The 22,980-nt window shown below is 38.3% G+C and overlaps 1 protein-coding gene across 9 annotated transcripts in view; it reads right to left on the reverse strand.

Moving 5' to 3' along the window:
• The window catches only part of PTPRM (protein tyrosine phosphatase receptor type M), a 463,558-nt gene that overhangs the window by 254,400 nt on the left and 186,178 nt on the right, over positions 1-22,980 (reverse strand). For all 9 annotated transcript variants that reach the window (XM_084510811.1, XM_084510807.1, XM_084510806.1 and 6 more), the window contains exon 7: positions 17,787-18,080. In XM_084510811.1, the coding sequence (XP_084366937.1) occupies positions 17,787-18,080 (294 nt within the window). The remainder of the gene's footprint in view (positions 1-17,786; positions 18,081-22,980) is intronic.

Raw genomic sequence — 22,980 nt, forward strand, 5'->3', positions numbered from 1 at the left:
TCTGAATCCCTGGAGGAATGTGCTCTATTGTAGATGAGATTGCTTTTGTCTAGATTTATTGCAAATCAATGTGTGCTGAGTTCACAATTTACCCTGGTCATATTCTAAATTACTTTGCTCTTGGATGATGGCTTGATGAAAAGTGTAATCCCACTGAAGAAAAAAGTTCACCACCAGAAGTTTCAGATATGCTTTACAAATTCTTGGGATCGTATCACAGAGAAGGGAAGTGGTATGTATGTATCAATGATAGATACCCTTTCTATGCTAAAACTATTGGTTAAAAAAAAATCTTCCCTGATTTGAAAAAAAACATCAAAGAAGAGTTTCTTGGATCAAATTCAACTCTGAAGTAGCTCTTTATTTCACAAGGAAGATTAACCAGATGATGCAGGACATCCGCATTTCTTTCATACCTTTGACTGTACTCCCTTTGGGGCTCCTCTGATCTGTGTTATAGGACAATTCTGCCTGAACCACCCGAGGAGAGCCTGTGAGAACTGTAATTTCCACACAGGAGACAAAAGAGCTTCTTCTCCCCTATTTGCTGGGCTTTCCCTTTCGAGGCAAGCAGCCTTTGGCTGGGCAGGAACAATGGATCACAAGTGACTCACTTAGCTAAAGCTTCAGAGAAGTTTCTAGCCCCAAAAAGTGAAACTAAGGAGAAATGGAGGTGCTCACAGCAGGATCCATAACATCCCAGTCGAATTGTTAGGTGTCCAAGGCTGGGAGCATTTTTATGGCATCGTTATGGCCAAATCTCTGCTATCCCGTGATAACTCAAACTGCTTCCTTCAAACATTACAAAAAAGTTTTGTAACTCTATAAGCAAAGCATTAAAATATCTTTAAAAAGAACCTACATTTTTCAAAAAATTGTTTGAACATTTATGGTACTTTTTTGTAAAAATCTCGTATGTATTCGGGGACATTTTATGTTAAACCATTACCTATACAAAGATGTAAAATAAAAATACCCTTCATCACATATCATCAAGTATCTGCTTTATTTCTAGAATTTCCATTTCTGGTGGATGGGGTACTAAGAGTAAGGCAAATAAACTGCCTGTGTGTTAAAGTAAGATACATTTTAACATTTATACTCCATTCAGTCTTACCTACCAAAGAGAATAAAATGGAACAGCATAAATTTTATCACATCCTTTCGGGTACGCATATGTACTTCAGCGGGACGTACGTGTGATGTGATCCTAAGTGCCTTGCTAAAGGGGGACGGGTGAAAAGTTACTGTCACAATCAGAAGCCAAATGTGCAGCAGAGGAAGGAGAAGGAGGAAGCAAAGATTGTAGGCAAAATAAGCAGCCACAAGAAGAAATGAAGCAAAGACGTAGGCGGCACGGCATTCTAAAAACAACTTGCTAAACATTAGCAACATGTTCTAAAAAATTAAGCACCTCAGATTTGAACCTATTGAACTTAGTATGTATTTTGGTATGGAAGGGAGAGATTTGGCACCCCTATCATTTTTTTTTTCTTCCATTGTGTCACATTCTTTTCAGACCCCTACAGTCTATTTAATTGCCTTCCTCGTCTCTCCCATCAGGTTTGGAGGGGGTGTGGCTAAAATCACAGATTTTTTCTTCATGTCACAGTCGAAGTATAAAGTAGACCTTGCTTTGAATGTTCAAAACATCAAAGAAAATATATTTAAAAAAAAAGTTATCTCAGTACAACTACTATAATTTTTTGTCTATTTTTGGCTAGCAGTGTTAAGTACCTGAAATGCATTTTCACCATTTAGCTCTACTGCCTACTGAAACCCTATACTAAAAACATACTTTGCTGTTGTTTTGTGGTGTTTTTTTTTTTTTTGTTTGTTTGTTTGTTTGTGTGTTTTTTTTTTTTAATTATGTGGGCATATAGGTAAACTACTGACATAGTGCAATCTGGCAGCAGACTTAGCTAGAGCAACGTGTATTTTTAGGAGCATCATTAAGTCTTTTTCACTAAATTTGAACACAATGACTATCCAACTTCCAACCTCCATTAAAATTATAAAAAGAAAACAAAAACAAAAAAAAACAAAAACAACCAAAAAACAAAAACCAGAAAATAAACAGAAAAATCCAATCTTTCTCAAAAAAAGTGCAGAAATATATTTTCCTTTCTTCCAGAACACATAACTCTGCTGATTACTGTTGTCAGCTTATCCTTTAGCAGCACAGTTGCCTGGCATCTCTCTCAGTATTTCAAATCAGTTCCACCAAATCCCTAGCAACTAACTGCTCAGAATTTGGTCTTTTTTTTCTTGTGTGGAAATTTCCTTGTTTATATTAGATGTTTGGACAACTGCTAACTCCGCTGACATAATAACTAGCACTACCCTTGGAACAGCTGTTGAGACAGAAAGTCAAAGTGTTAGACTTTAACCTTGGCAATGGCTCATCTAAAAATGAATGGACACAATCAGGAAGATTAAGGACACATTTATCTTATATATGTCGAGTGCAGTCTGTTCGGATTCAGAAAGTCAAAGCACCATCTCGGAACCCAGAACTTAATCAACAACGGCCTAAAAGTGAAGCTTTGAACAAGGTTTTAGGAAAATTTTGATTTTAGGAAAATAACTGATTTTAGTCCTTGTTCAATGGCTATTAGGACTGACACTAGTACCGTGTCAATGTACAGTACCAGTTGGCACACACGTATTTTACAGCAGCAGCAGATCTTATCTTCATCCTCGAATGTGTTACCGTCAGCACCAAAGAGACTCCTGGGTATTGACAAAGACGCAGGAGGTTGGTCTCCCTAGGAGCATTTTTCATCACTGGACAGACAGAAGAGCTCGTTCAAGAGATGAATAAGAACACTTTGGATCTTGCTCTGCGTCAGCATCCTGGAAAGCCCATCTTTCCACGTTGCCTACAGAAGTTGCTGAAGATAAACACTGAGCAGCACAAGCACACTTCCTGATAGTGCATGTAAAAGCTGAAGGTAATTCTCAGTTACCAACCTGCATTTCTACATATCTTAGAAAATAACATTATGGTAGTAAAATTTATGACCTCCATAGGCACTAAGCTCTCTACGGAACCACAGTATTTCGTCAAATTACTCACGGTAATTCTAGGGCAAAGTCAGCATAAAGTTTATTACAAAAATATTGACAAAAACTTTCCATCTAAGTTTGATCACAGAAAGCAAAATTAGTCTAGTCTTACTGGCTTGTATTTATTTTCCCCAAAATAAAATTACTTGAAATAACAGCATGATGGCAGTACAATTATACAGCATAATCAGATTACTTATTAGTACCTTGAAAACAAACATTTCTACTTTACTTCTCTGATTACTCCTAATAAATACCTTAGAATTTATTTTTCAGCAATAGATCATTATTAGGTAAAAAAAAATCAAATGTTTTTTGAATTATTGCTTAATCAACTGTGCTTCTCAGGACTACGCCTACATAACCTGCTGCGTAATATGGTTTATACATGAAATATCGCCCCGAACTAGCATCAAACATGATGAATAAAATGGGAAGTTAATGAGAAGGAGGGAAGAGGTTTTCTCCATGGATATAAGCAAGAAAGAATGCTGGAAATCAGCAAAAATGTGGGCCCAAGCTGGACTGGATTAATGAGCTTCAGCCAAAGCAAAATTGCAACTTTTGCCAAAGTGAAAGACTCAAGGGCTTCCCGATTCCCACCTGGAAATTTTTATCTGAGTGAGCTTTCAACAGCAGACTGATACCATTTTCAGTTCTGCCCACCCACCCATCAGAAGGATTCAGCTTTTCACTTTTGTTCTCTGCATGAAGTTCGGATAAGGCTGCAAAGAGTGTCAGCTCTCGTGAGTCTTCAGCTCTGAGCAGGTGAAGGCTTACTGACCCATGACAGCTTCTCTATCTTTTTGCAGGCTGTCTCATTCTAGAGCAATCCCAAGTTGCAGTGCATTTCAGCTACTGTTTTTCACCAGTAAAAGTGATTCTAGTCATAATCTTGACATCTAATAGCACTGTAACACTGCTGAAGCCTGTTTTTTGTGTTTTTTTTTTTTTTTTTAATCTTTTCTCCCCTCCCAAACAGCAAAAAGTATGATGTCTGCAATCCATGGAAATTTAAAGCTGAAAATAGGCAAAAATTATTTCTCTTCTACATCACGTGTGCCCTATGCTTTTACTATAGCATGACAAAATTGCTCAAACAGAGCCACTTTGAGTTCACGGAATATCTAGTACTATCCAAGGCAAATGACACTGCTTAAAATTCTTTTAGAGTATCTGAGTAGCAAATATTCTATAACACTGAACACTGAATAGAAAGAAGGGTATTCACCACTACTTTAAATTAAATCAAATGCATTTTGTTTTAGGCAGGTATTAGCCATTTCCTGTTAAAGCAATTAATTACCTTCTGAATTCATCTCGTAATCTTAAAACTGGCCTTTCTGCGTGAGAAACTGCATGAGCAAGTACACTCCTGCAGACAGCAATGCACATAGTTAAATTGTCATGTAGATTTTGTTACCAACTGTTTGTGTGACTGCCAAATACTAACAATTTAGACTGGGATGACGACTTTTCCTCTTTCATCAGGCTGGAAAAAAATAGCTAATGTAATCCAGTTTTTTCTGACAATGAGATTAAACTTAGCTTATCCAATGTTACATGTTTCTCCACCATCAATTAATAGCTCCACCATCCGTTTGGCACCAAAACCAAATCTTGAAGCAGGGGCGAGAGAAAAAAGAAATCCTTTACTCGTGTTCATAAAAATAAACCTAGATTTATGAGTTGTCAGTCTGAGAAATAAGTAAGTCACCTTTTATGTGTGGTCCAAGAACTTCATAAAGATTTGCTCCAAACAGTTCCACACCTGTACTAGATGCACCACATCAATACTGTCCTATCCCCTTTGAAGAAAGACTTGCACGTTTTACTGACCTGTGGTGTACTCAGGTTCACAGAAAGAAAACCTTAAAGTGTTAACTAATTGCAAATGAAAATAAGAAGTTGTAACAATAGAGACTAGAGCCTGTGGTCTGAACCAAAAGAAATAAATACACAAAATGGCCCCAGAAATTTGCAGCGATGTCCAGGAAGCAGCTACTGTAGGGCATGGAAATTAATGTAGAACAGTACTTTTCTGGCACTTAAAGATATGAATACTGACTGTTTTCATAGGCAGTGGTCTGTAAGTCAAATGCCGAACAGTAAGGTGGTGGTAACACACAAAGTAAACAACCACTTTGAATTTTAGTAGACAGCCTTTGAAAATTATCATTGTGAAAATAGCTTATCTTCAAGGCAGCTGCTCTAGGTTCCCAGTACAATATTGTACATAAACTGTTTAGCAGAGCTTGTGTTGCTGCAATAGAGAATAAAATAAATTAGCTTTGGAAGATTTATACCAGACTATTCCATGATGTTAATAAAGCAGAAAGAAACTCATTGTTTGAACCGATTCAGACATGAAACCAAGACATTTCTGCTTAGTCAAGAGTCCTTCTTTCTGGGTATGTAAGAATCACATTTTGTGAATAATGACATATACATTTTGTTTAAATAGTAAACGGATAGTAGAGTAAGAAGAATTACTGTACAATGAGTAGCCTCAAGTCTAATTAAGTAAGTAACAGAAAAGCACACAAAATACGCTAGTAAATGTAGAGTTTAAAAGAGTGCAAGGAAGGATCAAGCATCTTTTACTTAAATCAGAGCGATTCTGAGCTTGGCATTGGTCTTTGAAAAAAATGGTGACAAAATTTGAAAAATATTAATCTGCTGGAGCTCCCTTTGAAAGATTACATAGGTATGAAGAAGGAACTGAGACACCATTACAAGACAGCAAAGCGTCCATCTCAGTCAATAATCAGAAAGTTTGTAAAACAAAATAAATTATTCACTTCTTCTATTACAAACTCTGTTCAAGATTAAAAAGAACCTTGATAAGATGGCCTTCAAGGAGTCTTAGATTTAGACTGAGACAAGGTTAATGTTACTGAAGGAAAAAAAAAAAAACTGAGGAGACCTATCTGCATAACATTACTCTGAATTACTGCAAGACTTGATTCAACCACCTGAATTTTTCATCTCCTTTTGCAGTAAATTAAATAAATAAGCAAAGAATTTTTAGTCTCTTTTTAAAGCAACTAACAATGCAATGTTATTTGCCAGTGAAAGGTTCCTTGACAAAAGAAATGCTTTCATTGATTATCCTGAATTATAAATTATAGCTCTCTAATTCTTCCCGTTATAAATGAATACTCTTCACAATCTAGCCTTACGTGTCAGACAAAAAAGATGAAACTTTTATAATGGAAATTTAATTATAGTACAATTTTTGCCAGTTGTCATTCCTAAGTCATCTGTAATTATGCTCAGGTCATTAAAAGTTATTTTTTTCATTTACTTGGCCAAACATGCCAGTTACACATCAGGTCATCCTCTCAAATTCAACACTGTACAACAGTAATTAAGTAAATTATTGAATTTTTTTTTTAATTATTTTTTTAAAGCTAATTGCAAACAAAACATCTGCAGCAACAGTCAAAACAAAGAGCAACTGACAGGCAGCTTGATTTTTATTTTTTTTTTCCAAAGTACATAAATTTATAGAAATGAAAAGGCACTTCTGCGTGTCAGGAGTAAACACTTATTATTGCCTTTTTGCTCTACGTGCATTTTCCCATATGGATAATACTAAAAGATAACAGTCCACTCTAAACATCATTTTCTACAGCACAATTTCTGGACCAAAACACGTTCAGAGAGCTTTTGGGCAGTTATGAATCATGAATTAATGGATGAAACTGACCTTTCCCTTTCCTAAAAGAACCCCCCCCCACACTTTTTTTTTTCTTTACAACGCACTGAATTGAGCTTAACAGAATCAATAAGCATGAACTAAAGGCACAGATATATTTTTTTAATATATTTAAGATAATAAAAAGGGTCTCCAAGGATGGTGAATATTGAAAGACAGCTAAACAGAGATGTAAGGACTATAACTTTGAAAACAAAGTGTTAAAAATATTTTAGATGATTGGTCATACTTGTTGTTCTAAAAAGTATCATCCCATGGATGAAAGAACATGAGCACCAAAATGTAAGAGCCCTAAATCATAATTTTATTGGCAGTCCTATTTTAATCTCCATTTTATTAATACAGTACTTCACATTAATGTCATGCACTGCATTTCCCAATTTTATTTCCTATTTCCTTTCAGATATTTGAGCAAGCATTTGCTTGATCATCGTCTTTGCAGTCAAATGTGTTAATTTATTTGGGTGAGAATCCATCTAGTCATTTAGGTCCAAAGAAGTAGAAAATTACATATAGCAGATTTCCTCCCCCAAACTTACGTTGCCTATAGATGAGTCTGGAAAAATCTCAGTTCCTCACGAATGCTGCTCCCTGCACAACCAGCACATAGCAGTAAATAGATGAGACACCAAAAAACAACTTCTCTTCTAAAGCTACAGAAATGTAAGTCTAGCACTCTTCGAACTTTCTCAGTTTCATTTTTTGTAAAATTTTAAACAGAAACACAGTGCAGATTTGCTGACCAGAAGAGATCACTGGACTGTAGGACAGAATTACCTGTTTGCAACACTGTAGCGGCCCTGCAGTGCAACAAGAAAGAGAAACTTTATTTTTCCTTCAATGTCAGGATATTTCCTAATCAGGATCTTCCCTGATTTCAGGTCTCAAACCAGATGCCTAATCTATAAAGTTTTAATTTTTCTCTGTAGCAAAATGTAGTAATAGAAAAAGCAGAACTGACAGCACCAGCTATTCTTCCTGGAGACATTCAGGAAATGTGACCAAATTCTGTGCCCAACAGTTCTACATTTGTGGAACAAAGAAGTAAAATGCCTTCTAATCATTGAAAAAAATAAATAAATAACAAGAACAGAAGCACTCGAGTAGCATCATTGCTTGTTTTTCTTTAAAGCAGGGCAGAATTAACACACCTTTCATTCTGCAAACTTCTGTGCTTCCTTTTTTGTAAGCGATTTTTCTGCAAAGAAAACTAGAAGGTTTAAAACATAAATACTCAGTTGTCCCACGTGACACCCTGGATGTTTCATGTTTCCCAGATGCTCCAACAGAAGTGTGCAGTTAGGTGTTTTTGCAACTGGCCAAAGCTGCTGGGCCAGACAGCACGTGGTCAGTGTAAAGCAAGCAGAAGTCTAACATTAAATACTCCATTTGACAGCAAATTCCTGGTTAATTGGGTCCTGCTTCTTGCCTTGCAGGTATCTCACAAGGACGTGGAAACCAGGGAAAAATTAGATTACCATCAAAACCCGGCAATACTTAGCGGACAAATCCTTCAGAAATTAAGACTTTCGTTTTCTATGAGATCATTTATTTTCCTGGCTCCCAGAACAGGTGACTCAGAAGTTCTTTCAGACCTTTTTATTATTATTATGTTTTTAATTATGAAAGCTGTTCTTGATGATAAACGCAGTAAAGAAAAGCAAAATCTTTGTGGTGAAAGTCAACCCAGCTTGGTAGAAAGTATCAGAAGACATTCAGTAGGGCTTAGCCATTTAGACTTCTGTCTAAATAAATATTATGTTTATGTCTTTAGATATTTGATTGCTAGGTAGTGCTCAAATAGCAGTCCCTTTTTCTTCACTATAGTCCCAAAAAACATTACAGTATGACATTGTTACCTTTTGCTATCTCTCTTGCATGAAATGCCTTCTCCTATCAGACAATGACTGAGATGCACAAAAGCAATCGCAGCATTGCATAATGCGCCATTGGGATTCCTTTAAAAGCTACGATAACTCTGCTTCCTGTATTTCTGAAAACTCCAGATTGATGGAGATTTTCTTCATTAGCAGAGCATACATAATAGACATGAGCTTGGGGAGTTAACATAGCATTTCTAAAGCTCCACATCATGCATGATTAGTTCTGTTTTTTTGGTTTTTAGATAAAAGTTGAAGAGAATATACCTAGGCCACTTCAACCATGTAAAAGATTTTATTTTGGTTTTGCATTAGACTTTCTACATTGGCTAACTCAAAGAAAAAAGCTTTGGAAAGTAAAAAAAGGAAAAAGCTTTGGAAAGCAAAAGGAAAAATGTGACCTCCTGTCACATTTTCACATTTGCTTATGTTTTTGCCAAAGGTCCAGCGTTACTAATAATGAAGTTTGCCTCTAACTGGAATGCAGTATGGCATCGCTTCCTACTCTAGGAGTAACTGTTGTGAAAACTGTCCTCAAAAGAGGGACTTCACAGGGAAAGCACCTATCCCCAAAACATTCCCTATTCCGTGTTTCAAAACTGCTTTAAAAAATAGATTACCAACATATTTATTTAAATCTGCATATAGTAATAATACTTCTGAAAACCAAAGCATCCATGGAACAGTTCATGTTCATTTTGTTCAGAACCAAATAATCCTAAGGAATGCCCTATTAACATTTTGGACAATTGTACCTAGTTAACCAATTCTATTAAAGATGCCCACGTATCAGTCTTCTGTTTTAGCCAGTACACTACCAACGTGCTGGGTTTCTTTGCAGTCTGTACTCTGGAATCCTTCCTAAATCAAAGCTGGATAAAATCTTCTTTTTGATTTTTATCTTTTAACTTATCTTTATAATTAATAAGAGACTGCAACAAATCTGGAGATGGAGCAGTGTCATAGGAGAAATCACATTATCTACTTTCTCTCAAGGGTCATTATGTTTTCTTCACATTCCCTCTACTTGGCAGATGTGAAATTAATAATTTTGCCCCTCAGGTTTGCTATAAAACGGTGAAGGTTCATTTGTCTCAAAGAGCAGGTTAATTTCTTCCTCTGCAAATGTTTTGAAATGGGAATCTAATAAAGTGGAGAACTAAGTCTCCGTTTATATGACTGCTTTTCACATGACTGAAGACAGTCCTCCTTGACACTTCTTTTTACAAACATTCAGTTTCCATTCTGATGTAATTGCCATTAAAAAAATATCCCCCTTTCCTCCCCCTCCCCCCCAAAGAAACTGAACAATCAACCTAAATTCTTCTCCACAGCGTTAACGTGCAGCTCCTCAAAACAAGCTGATCTGACACTCAGGTTTCGTACCCTGTGTCTTTTATCATCACCAGAAGTTGCCTGTGTTCCTGTTACACTCAGCACTGTGTGTCAGACAGAGGCCAACAGACCCAGACCTAGGCAGGAATCTGCCTGTCCTCCTCCTGCCAGTACTCCCCTCTTCAGGTGGTGGGGAGGGAAAATGTTCTGTTCCTCCACCGAGACCTCTGGATGTTGCAACTGAATATAAAAATATCTATTTAGGGACTGGTGAAGACACAAAAGTGCAGGGATTAGTAATTTCTGTGTAACACCAGCTCGCTTGGTTGCTGATGTTACAAAACGTGTTTGTGCGCAGAGGCCGAAGGCTCACTGAGCAGAGAAACTGACCCAGGATCAGCGCTGCAAAGGAAAGACGCTCTTGGGATGGAAGGGCAGACCCCGATAACATTTTATTTTCTAAAAGGAAATGTGTATTGCTCCCTGTTGCTGGTAACAACAGAACTGAGCAAGCATCAGATATGAGGTGGCAGAACCAAAGTCTCTGAATAAAAAGATTTCCATCGTGCTCTACCTCGCTGCTCACACAAACCTGGGGCAGGACGGGAACACAGCACAGCCCTCATGATACATCCCTGTTTGTGAAAGCAAGGCCTAGGAGAATTTAATAGGCACTGTGGTGGGAGCTTCTTCTCCTGGAGTTTGAGAGAAGCAGAATCGTCAAATGGCTGAGGGTGGAAGGGGCCTCTGGAGGTGGCCCAGTCCAAACAACCCCACTCCAAACACTGAAGCAGGGCCCGAGCAAGCTGCACAGGTACACACTCAATTGCCTTTTGAAGATCTTCACAGAGGAGACTCCACAACCTCTCTGGGCAACCCGTGCCAGTGCTCGGTCACTCTCACATCATTTTGTGGTGTTCAGAGGGAGCCTCCTGTGCTCCAGCCGGTGCCCGCTGCCTCTTGTCCTGGCACTGGGCAGCACTGCAAAGAGCTTGACTCCGTCTTCATTACACCTTCCCCTCAGATATTTCTAGACACTGCTGAGATCCCTCCTCAGCACGCTCTCCTCCAGGCTGAACAGCCCCAGCTCTCTCAGCCTCCCAGCCTCTTCCTTGTAGCACAGATGCTCCAGGCCCTTCACCACCTTTGTGGCCCCTCACTGGCCTCCAACCAGACCTCATGTCACTCACCCATCACCAACCCCCGGACTGGGCCATTAGGCCAGTTTTTAATCCACCACCTCACTGTCTGCCCATCAGCTTACAGGAGACCGTGTTGAAAGCCTTCTTGAAGACCAGGCAGACAATATCCACTGCTCGCTCCTCATCTACCAAGCCAGGCATTTCATCACAGGAGGTTATCGGGTTCATCACGCGTGAACTCCCCTTTGTGAATCCATAATGATTTCTGCCAATCACTTTTTTGTCTTTATGTGCTCGGTTTCCAGGAGTAGCTGGTCCATCATCTTCCCAGGAACCAAGGGGAAGCTGACTGGACTGAAGTTCCCTAGGTCTTCTTGTCCCTTCTGAAGATACACGTGGCATTTGTTGCAGCTGCATTTGCTGTCATTTACTGCAGCTTTCTTGCTTTTTGTATTTAAAGGAACCCCACAGGGCAAATTCAGACTGTGCGACAAAGAGGAGAACTGGATTTAAGTAGATTTTTTAAGGGAGGAATTTGGATTACTTTGCTTTTTTTCTTGACCCAAGATGTTCAATGACACAAAAGGAAAGCTGCTCTGTAAGACAGGAACAGGGCGATCAGCTCAGTAAGGAACAGCCTGTGTGTTTGTTCCCAGGCACGGGGCTGTCGAGGAAGAATTTCCACAGAACAGTCACAGCTGAGCATTATTTGTCCTTTCAATCAGGCCCTTTCACAGGAGATGCATTCCTTTGGATTTCTAATCAGAGAAAGGGACAAATGACACGGGGACATGGATATGCATCCCACTAGTTATTATTTTCTTGGAATTCTGTTAAAATTTATCAGCTTATCTTCTGCAAATCCCCAAAACTGATTCACCCCCTTATACCACAGAAAATTCAATACTGGTTTTCACCCTTGTAAGCAAATGGACCTTAGATGGGAATCATTTTTATATCAGGAAGGCATTAGGAGAAAGGATGATACAGTGGCTATTTTTTACTTCATATTTCTGATTAAAAACGAAATTGTAATTTACTTTTGCAATGAAAACAATAGATACAGTAGAAGTGTAATGTAGAACTTGTTGTGGTAAGTCAGTGCAACTTCCTACCAAAGCTTATTACAGCATTAGGTTTGGGATAGTGACATATTTTCCATGGAAAATAAAATGGTGCAATATCTGCTACCCTTTTCCTCGGGATTCAGGTGCCTGTGATTTCAGGTCTTACTCTGATACAACACAGCTGTACAACCTTGGTTCATACTTAAAAGGAAAGTGCTAAGTGCTGTTGAAAAGTACTTGCAGCATGACCTCCAGTTGAATTCTCTCATGATCACAAAACTAAACAATGTTAAGACTTTGTTATATGCCAGGAAAAAAAAAAAAAAAGGAAAAAAAACTTAACCTGTTCACAGGCAGTCCCCCAAGGTATAGGAATAAGAAGGAAGAATTTAATTCCCAATGACACTAGGATCCTTTTCTTGAGACAAAAAGGTCAAAGATTCAAAGAAGCCAGCAAAAACTGTGAAAGACAGCCCCCATTTCAACCTTGTGAGACTGTTTTTAGGAAGGAACTCTTCTTTCCTAGCTGATGTTCAACAGGGAAGGGCATGGAAATAAGCAGCAAGTACCACTGAGATTCAGGGCATGAACACTGTCAAAGGGAGAGACTAACTACAGAACTAATGACAAAAGAAGACGGGGATGAGATATGAGGGTGGAGGACGGGGAAGACCAACTGTTAAAATGATTGAGTACAAAGGATCTGATCCATTAGGGCCTGAGGACTGTCCATCTTGTAGATGGATAACAAGTGCTTCCTGCCATGCATAAGGAGAAATGTGGTGACATGGAGTACTTGCTGCTGGACCCGTGCATGCAAGAGCATGCTGACCTGGGTCAAGACAGTCGCCAGCCTGTACATTTCAGCCTTTTTGTCTGCTTCAACCTGATGTAAAGTAATGTATAGATTCTACAGGCTCCCTGAAATAAAGGGCTGGAGGGAGATTAGAGTTTTACACTCTGGCTGTGGGTCTAGCTACAGCTTTCAACAGAGTGAACCTAAGTTTTCTGTGCAAATACTATATTGCCATACATTTTACTAACTGGCTATAGACACTATATACTTTTAAGTCATGCATCCCTTTTAGCAATTAAAAGGACAAACGGGGAACTTAGTTAACATTCCCAAGGAAAAACAGGGTGTGGTCCACGTCTGATCATTTTCAGGGCCTGGTACCAGGAGATGAGCTCTTATTTGATCACAGGAAAGATAAGGCTTGTTCCATCAGCGAACATTTTGGCAGATGTAGATGGTTTCACTGTGCCAGTGGTATCAGTGGGCAGCGAAGATGTAGGGGAGTAATTCTGGCACCTTGAAAAACCACCCCCTAGATCCAAAGCAGTGAGGAAAAGAAAAAAGATGAAAAATAGTAATCTTTAGAAGTGGGGATTTAAAGAGTTCCTCTGCTCTCTTCTTCCAGATGTAACAAGCCTCGGAGTAACAGACAGTTTACAACTAACCTGCAGCAGTGATGCAAGAGCTCAATAGACCTGGGAGTAACAGCTTTCCTCCTGACAAGCACAGGTGAGGGGGCAAAAGAGACAGCAAGAACAGCAACTTTAATTAAAATATTCCTGTTAACTTCCTTGTACATATTGAGCATGTCTGAATTCTCTGCCAGGAAAATCGTTGGTTACATTGGCAGCAATTGTTTCTGCAAATACAGGGCAATAATTGTACCGTAACACAGAGAAGTGGAATTCAAACTGTTACAAATAACTTTGGGATAGTCCATTGTATTTATTATTTTTTTTTGTGTGGCAGTTTTTTTCTTTTTTTAAATCATTTTCTTAAATTTCACTAGAGTTTTCTAGTTCAGTTTTCACTGGACTATGTGTTCACTGGACTATGTGTCACCTTCAAGGTGCAGGGACACATCAAGGATCAAGATTTTTCTCATATAGTGTGTGTTGAAGACAAAACTTGTTGCAAATCACAGAAATAAATAATTCTATCCACAGAAATGCTGATATGGAAAAGAAAACTATAAAACACGTTCTAGCCTATTAATCTTTAAACTAGCCTACTCAGTTTTTTTTTATGGCTGGTTCCACCAGTTTGGGGTCAGATTTAGAGAAGATTTGGTTCTGGATTTTTTCAGGCACCACAGGATTCACAGTCTTCAATAGTAAGGGCTAACAGTTAGGTGGGTGGCTGGTTGGTTTGTTTGCTGACCATCGACTTTCAGGTACACAAACTTATATCCCCCACGTGGCAGAGCAGCTGTTGGTTCTGTGCTTAGATATAAAGTGATTTCTTTGGTTCAAATATTTGCGCAGCTATTTAGCTGCAAGCAATGGCTGGATAGAGTGTGGGTGAGCATGGTCTCTATAGCAGTGGTGGGCACTGTAAGCCTGACACCAAGCTAGCACTCTTATGCCTCAGATAATGCTGTCTGAACTGTGAGGAACTCTAATTGGAGGTTACTATTTTGAAATTATCATTTTACAAATATACTAGAGGGAAAATGTGTATGAGAGTAATGTGAGATACACTGTGTAACAGAAATGTTCTGTCATATCTCTCCTGATTGTTTTTTTTCCTTCCCCTCACCCCATCTCTCCCCACACACCCCCACCCTTTTTTAAAGTGCTTTTATAATAGCATCACTCCCCTAAGTTCGTAGCACCATATGACACAACTGTGGGAAGAGGGAGCTTTGAACACAGCAACTGGTGATTCAAATTCCAGACAAACAAGGGAGAGGTCTTGGTTTCAGACCTTGAATATAGGGAAGAAAAAAAAAACAACAACTTTTTTGTAAGTCTGATTCAAATGTGGTTTACAATTGCCAAAAATCCATTAGCCTCCTCTTTTTCAAACCTGCACTCTACTTTCTAGGTTAAATCTAAACCAGATCTGAACGCAATTCCTCAGCCTTCCTCAACATTACCCTGAAAGAGCACTTACATTTATATTACATTTCATCAGAAGGAAGGAAAGCACTTCAGAAAGTATGTAACTGCTCCACTGAGGATGATGCAGCCAAGTCTAGAGAGATGATTTTTCTTCATTTTCTTTGCATTCTAATTATAGATGCTTTTATTTACTAAAGTTACAAATAGGGCTTGTCTATTACAAGCCTGCGAAATCTCATTCTGCTAAAATGAAAACATATTTCAAATGCTTTGGAGAACTGTTAAGATTATTGAATGTCTAGCACACTGCTCTGAGTCTCAGAGTGGTTCACTAGACCCCTAGGGAACAGTCAAGCAGCATACAATTATCACAGTAATTAAAAAGGTGCAATGACTCTTCTCTTAAAGACTCCTGTTTTATTAATTCTATGGTATGCTTTGGAGACTGGCATTATTTTACTCCTACCCAGCTTAATTATACCGTCATTAGTTTATCAGAATCTCTCTTTAACCCCTCGGGCCAGTTATTAGCATGTCACTTGCTAACAGTTAACCAATAACCACTACACCTTCAAAGCAGGATCTTCTGCTATAAAAAAGCCAATTTGTAGAGACAGATTTAATGTCATCATTCCATTTAAATTTTTTCAGTCAGACATCACTTTCTGCTTTTAATTTGAGAAGGTTACTGTTTAGCTTAATGAAAACACAAATAACGTTGATGTATTACAAGACTTTACCAGGTAATAAAATACTTCCAGTATGTTGTGTTTTATGAGATCAAATGCATGTTTTAATACTCAACAGTACGTACCACTGAAACAACTAGGAAGCATACGATGTTCTTAAATACAACTAAAATTCTGGATTTCTTTCTCTGTAGTGGGTCTCGCTGGGACAGAGTTAATTTCCTTGTCCAGGCTTCCTACTTTTCCTACCCCTCCCCAGCAGCGAGTAGGCAAGAGTTTGGGAGGGGACACAGTCAGGACAGCTGACCCAAATTGGAAAGGGGTATCTCATACCTTGTGATGCCATGGTCAGCAATAAAAGCTCAAGGAAAGGAAGAGGAAGGGGGGATGTTCATTATTACAACATTTCCCAAGTAACCATTTAGTGTGCTGAGGCCCTGCTTTCCACCACGTAGCTAAAAATCTGCGTGCTGATGTGAAATAGTGAATAAATTCAGTGCAAACAGGCTACAAAGAACCGGATGTTACATTACCTCGTTGGATAAGCACATAACCAAACTCTGAGAAAAACTGGTTTAATTTTAAAATGCTTGAAGTACTTCTGTACTAAATATATACATACCTTGTCTAGACAGATAATTTTACATTATTATGAAAGGCACAGTGACCTAGAAACACTCCTGAAGGGAACTCTAATTAATTTTTATGCCCCAGTTTTGACTAAACTCTTGTTATCTTAGTCAAATAAAGAAAACCTTACAAATATTAAATAGTTCACTATTGTGTACTGCCACTTAGTATTTTTCATTAAAATACCTGTTTCCAACAACGTGAATAAGTAAAAAAAACATATAGTTACTAGCTATATAAGCTTGCATCTTCAAAACACAACACTGTGATTCTGACAGCAAACATTTTTTTACTCTATTTGGCATCGCACCAATTCGTTCAACCGAATGCCACTCAGCCACTGGTAGATGGCCAAGTGACTTTATGAAAAGTAACTTTACTGGCATATTCAATGGAAATACATCATTATTTCTGCTGAAATATATGATTTTTTCCTGGTACTATTAAAAAGACAACACCAATCAGTTCTTTTAAATATTAGGATCAATAAGCAAATACCATTTGCTTAGTCACATTTCTTCTAGGTACACTTCTGACTCTCTTCTACCAGCTCTGCAGCAGCAGAAAGAAAATACAAAATATTGGGGGGAAACATTAATGACAAAAAAAAAAAATCCAGGTCACAATATACTCTATTATTTTTTGAGCAGCTGAATCCCAAATTAATATCACTGCCACTCTTCCTGAAGATTACTGTGCAATTGTTTTTTGTATAATAGGTCTTCTTTGTATCTTTTTACAGTCAGAGGTCAGCACCATTAATTATAGCATCCAAAATAGGAGCCAAGACTGCTATACAACATGCCAAATCAAACTATCTCGTTTAATGAAAAGACATGCTGTCAGTCACTCAAGAAAGCAGTCCTCGGCTAAAACTTATCTGCTAATTGAGACATAACCATGACTACATTTGCTGTTACACAAGATCTTTTTCCACTTTATCTACAAGTATGATATACCTGACACTGAAAAAAAGGAAAAAAGAAACTTTATTCGAACACAAAAAAAATTATTCCCAATCTTGGAACAGTAACCAAAAAAGAAGGGAAAAAAAGAAAAAATAAAAGAGATGAACTGGTAACTGATCTGACATCCCAAACATACACTAACAAGAGCAGGCTGTAATGGAATGGAGAGCGTTCAGTGGAACACAGCGTACCTGAAACCAAAAGTCACTCATCTATGCAGCATGCTACGCTGACCACTTTAAGGCATGAACAGGTATGATTTAAATCATACTGGCAAATGCTGAGATGTTACACTTAAAAGCATTCAGTCTTAATTCCTGAAGCTTGCTGCTTTAAGGTAGATAGTAAAGACCACTAGTAAGATAACTTACATTTTCGACCCTAGAAATATGCTTGCAACATTTCCGATCGCTTTTGAGTACTCACCAGCACATTTTGTTCTTGTTTTTAGAGCTGGGCCAGGAGATCCCGTTCCTCCTTCACCTGGTCTTGTAAGTAACACACTGATCTCATATTCTGTGTCAGGATCCAGGTGCCCAATCTTGTAGCTTGTGGAGTCCACCGGTTGTATGTCATACCAGCTTCCACTTGAAGTTCGATACTCGACTTCCCTTTGGATAATGGGTCCGTCTCCATTGATGGAGTTGGCGTTCAGCTGTATCCACAAGTACGTTGCACCAACCGAGGACAGCTGAGGTGGAGCAATGGGAACTGGTGGCTCTGGGGCACAGTAAGTTACAAAAAGAGGCAATGATTATACAGGTATTTTTCTGCTTCTAAAATATTCAAACAATGGATTTCATACCATATCAGAGTCTGCGTAAAAATACAGATATGAAAAAAAATTACCACTACAGATTATTTCCCCCAAAATGCAATATCCAAAGTCTTCTGTTTAAGCATTAGTGATTGTAACCTGAAGCTTATGTTCTGTGCAGAGTAACTTCAAACTGTGTGTGACTAGAGTTTTCCTATTCACTTGATGTTAAATGGCATCTTTTAACTTCCAATTCCAAATGAAAGCTGATCTCAGGTTTTCTTATTAAAATATCGTTCTTCCTGGATGTAAATATATAGCCTACTCAAAATTAACATTTTTTAAATTAAATTTGATACTTGAGTCTATTCTTAGACATAGCCAGAACAGGGACTTCTGCATAAAAACAAAAATTATAATTTTTCCTCACAGACTGCAATATTCAGCCTTCAGATTTCCGTGTGAACCAAATAAAAATAGTGTTTTTCGAAGCCCTATATCCTGGTTAAACAGAAAAAGAAAGAAAGCTGGGGGAATTCTTGAGTCTTTATTATGAGCCTGTCTCTTTCTTGTAATAGCATATTTTCACTAACATCCAGAAGTATTCTGTTGCATTAAAAGAGCATTTATGTGATCCTGAGTTTGCAGTCTAAAGACATTAAAAGTAAGATTTTAAAACTACTTTTTTATTTATTAAGTGATGGACATGTACATGTAATTTTGAGTTGGACCGCAAAAATAATTTGCAGACATCATCTCTTTTTAAAGCTAAATAACACGTTCATTTTTTTCCTACTGATTAACCGCAGAATTACTCTGCTGTTTCAAGCATCACATCTGCATAAAATTTGCCTTCCCATTGGTTAAATATATTCAAGCAGAATGAAACCATGCTGTTGTAATAAGGCAGTGTTTGATCCAATATTCTTAACATATCTATCAGCAAACACTGCCACCTTCTTAAGGCTGCACAGAATACTTAATGAAAGTAGAACATCTGTCTTCCCTAAGCTGTAGATTCAGATTTATCCTCTCCTGCTAACCATTCCCCCAAGTGCTGAGATATAGGTAGTCAAACAGAAAAGAAGCTGAATTCATATATTTCATCATTTTCCCAAGGACTTCAAAGTCAGATTTAAAGGAAAGAGAATGAGGGGGGAGAAAGGCACTCTGGAATAAGTATTAATATTTCCTGAGAAATAGCAGAATCACTATTTTAGCAAACATGTAATTATCCTACATATGCTACCTTCTTTTTCTTTTTTCCTCACTTACAGAAGGAGCACTCGACTCACAGGGCACTAAGGATATTGAAGATCACCTATGATCCTCACAGACCAGCGGTGTTTCTAATTAGCACCGTTCCTTTTTATATAAACTTTAAACTATGCAATCTGATAGCAATTGCTGCAACCTGAGATCACAAAATTGCAAATGCAGGCCTCCATACTGTATTTTCATCTTCGTGAAACTAACTGATGGACATTGCGAAGAACACAGGACAGTTGGCAACAATCAGATGTGTCTCCAAAGATGCCTACTGGTTGTTACTGATTGGCATAGAAGTGCATACAGGAGAGAGGAATATTGTTTGCGTTTTCAAATCAGTAGTGAAAATAGTGTTTCACGTCAGTGGAAACATACGGCAAACTGATGTCATCTCTTGGTCAGGCACATGGAGCAGTTTGATTGAAACTAGTGTTCCTGAACTGTATAAACTACGGCTTCATACAGCGTTAGTATGCCTGGAAACAGTTCTGACTTGACTCAAAATGATTTAGCATCAATTTAAATCATTAGGCTGTTTTGTGAACCAAGACATGAAATGGAACTTTTATAGAGCATCCTAAGGCATTTACTTAGCCATGCTGAAAGAACAGTTAATTACCTTCAAGTTTCAAATGCTACTAAAGGCTGCTGAAGTGCCATTCAAAATGCGAACTCAGGAGTTAGGTCACTAAGGTTAGTGGTTACACCAATTCATTCCAAGTATTACAAGTGCTCGGAACAGACAGTATTTTATTGTCTTTTTATCCCTCGGGGCATATTTTTCATTCCTTCGTGGCCAAAGTGCAAAAGGTTAATTCAAGCTGCATGATTTCAGCAAAGCCGGCGTATGCTGCAGTTTAATACTGGAAGTGCAGTTTAATAGTAAAGTAATGTTCTTATTTGTGATCAAGGTTACGCAGAATGAACCTGTCATTATAAATAGGATGCTCATTATTAAGTTACTGGTTAAAAACACGAGTCCAGGAGTTAAGCATACACTTTAATACAACAGGTGCACTATCAAATATAATGAGCTGATTTCATGACTCAGATAAGAAAGCTGTTCTTCTGGCTTATTCAATTATTCTTCCTTTAGTCAGAATTAGTGGGTTTCTTTGTTTGTTTTGCTTTTTTACCAAGAAATTAGAATCACTTACTCAGGTAAGTACCACACTGAAGCACCACCATCTTTCACTGAAAGCAGTTTTAATGTGGACACGGAGGTAGTCTCAAATAAATACCATTGCAAATTCTTTTCCCATTACTACTTTTATAAAAATGGCTCAATAGATCTGTGACTCTGTATCCAGGTACATTCAGGGAAGGAATTTCAAGTGATTGCAGAAACAAGCTTGTAGCAGTGGCACTTTAGGATGATGGTTTAGTTTAAAGAGCTCTTCCTTGCAGATCTCTTTGGAAACAGAAGTAAAAAGAGCTGTTTAGTACTGTACAACCTTTTAGATAGGCCTTTAAATGGAATGTTAACTCAAAAAATAAAAAAAGGAAGTTTATACATAAATTCACATTTAATGCTTTTTAGACAGACGGGTGACCTCCTCTTGAATTCTGTGATTAGCGGCAATGAGCAAAATCCGTCATGGAAAGAAAATACTGGCTGCCTTGCCAAGGCAGATGTCTAACTCCAGTGACTGCAGGTGACAGAAGGTTTCAGGCAGATGTTTTAATGTCACCCTATGTTACCTTGACCTGTTACAGTAAACTTGTGAAAAAGACAAAGCCTCATGATAAGGAGCAGCCCTTCTCTTACGCAGAAGATAAATACAAACGTAGCCATACACACATATAAACTTTTCATTCTTAGGCACTTTCACATTAATTGCAAACATCGTTGAAACAGCAACTCCTTTATTTACTTTGCTTTGTGCTTTAAAGTGTAGAGATTTCCCAAACATTTCCTGTAAGATCCTAACAACTTCATGTTTGCAGTTCTTTTAAAATTTTAATAGGGAGGGGAAAGATATCCACATAGAGATGCCAGTGGAGATAATGTAAATCTTTGAGATTTGACTGACTTATAAACAAGTAAAAACAAACATTTCTTGTCTGTGGCACAAAACAGCTCACTGAAAAAATGAAAAATTCTCCTCTAATAGTAGCAATAACATTTATTATTATTATTATTATTTTATTGAAGAAAAAGGGAGAGTAGAACCATGCTACATTCGGAGGGAAAAGGGAAGAAATATTCATCCTGCAAGCTAATTTTAATTAAACAGTGACTGTTAAAGAATGTCATGATGATCTCACGTAGTGCTGTTCAGCACATCATGAATACATGAAATGGTAAAAATACGGTATCAATCATCTCTGATGCTACGTCCACATTAAGAACTTCTTACCTAATTATTAGAATTATTAAACTAATCATTAGTATTTTAGTCTTGAAATCAGTTAAACAGCTTTGTATATGCTAATATATATATATATATACACATACATACACACCACAACTACATATCTTGCTATGCTCATCTATATACCTAGTTGTGCCCATCTTCAGACCAAGCAAATTATTCCGGTCCTTTGGAGAGCAGGAGTACTTTGCAGGTACGATCTAACCAGTTGGACATTAGCAGATACCCTGCTAAACCCTGGATTATTATTAGCAGTATCCATCCTTAACCAGGCACAAACTGTCCTCTTCACCAGACCTGAATCCTCCCAAAAACCTGAGCGCTGACTTGTCCACTCCTGAGTCACCAGCTCTCTTCTTTAAGCCAGTGACATCTACGCCCGTGCAGCTCTCACTCCAAGCTTATCTGCCTACCCACGCAGTCTGAACCCGTCCACCCTTCCTATTTTCACCTTTGCTCATTTTTTGTTCTCTCTCCACACCCCAGTCACCATCCCCACATTCCAAATATCTCTGAATTCCCATCCAGGTTTGTTATTTGTTGACCTGGGCTGTATCTAAAAGCTCGGTCTGCTCCTGTTCTTCTAACCAAGCTTCTCCTTAACACCTGCTGTCCCCTCATGCAGGTCCACAGCCCTTCCAGCCACTTCCTTTTACTGGCCCCTGCCTTGACTCTCACCCCTACACACACACACATATATATATATATATGCGCCTGCATGCACATATATAAATCTTTGTGCATATGTACATATGGATGGACAGATGTTTCTGTTCTGCCCTTGGTTTTCTTTCTCTCTTCCTAGATTTTAGCACTCATGTAGCCCCAATTTTCATCTAACTCCCCTCTAACTTTGAAACGCCTCCCAGTTTGCCATGCCTTTCAGTCCCAATACCAAAAACCCCATCCAAGTACTCAGCTTCTTGCTCCACTCACTCTCCACATCATGCATCTCACACCATTATAGCTTCACAGTACAACAGCTCAGAGAGGTGGAGGGCTGCATACTTAAAAGCATGGGATGGCTAAGCTCCCAGTTTTGGATTCATGTGCCTGGCTCCAGCCCAACGCAGGGGAGCTCAGATCAGTACTGACATTTAAACTGAAATCTCAATTTCTCAGTTAAACTCAGAGAAGTCTCCATTGTACACATTAGATGGGCGTTTGTTTGTTTTTCTGCAGCCTGTAAATTGACTATACTTGCAAGCAGATTTCTTGA

This window comes from Aythya ferina (assembly GCF_964211825.1).
Source record: "Aythya ferina genome assembly, chromosome: 2".
In the NCBI taxonomy this organism is placed as follows: domain Eukaryota; kingdom Metazoa; phylum Chordata; class Aves; order Anseriformes; family Anatidae; genus Aythya; species Aythya ferina.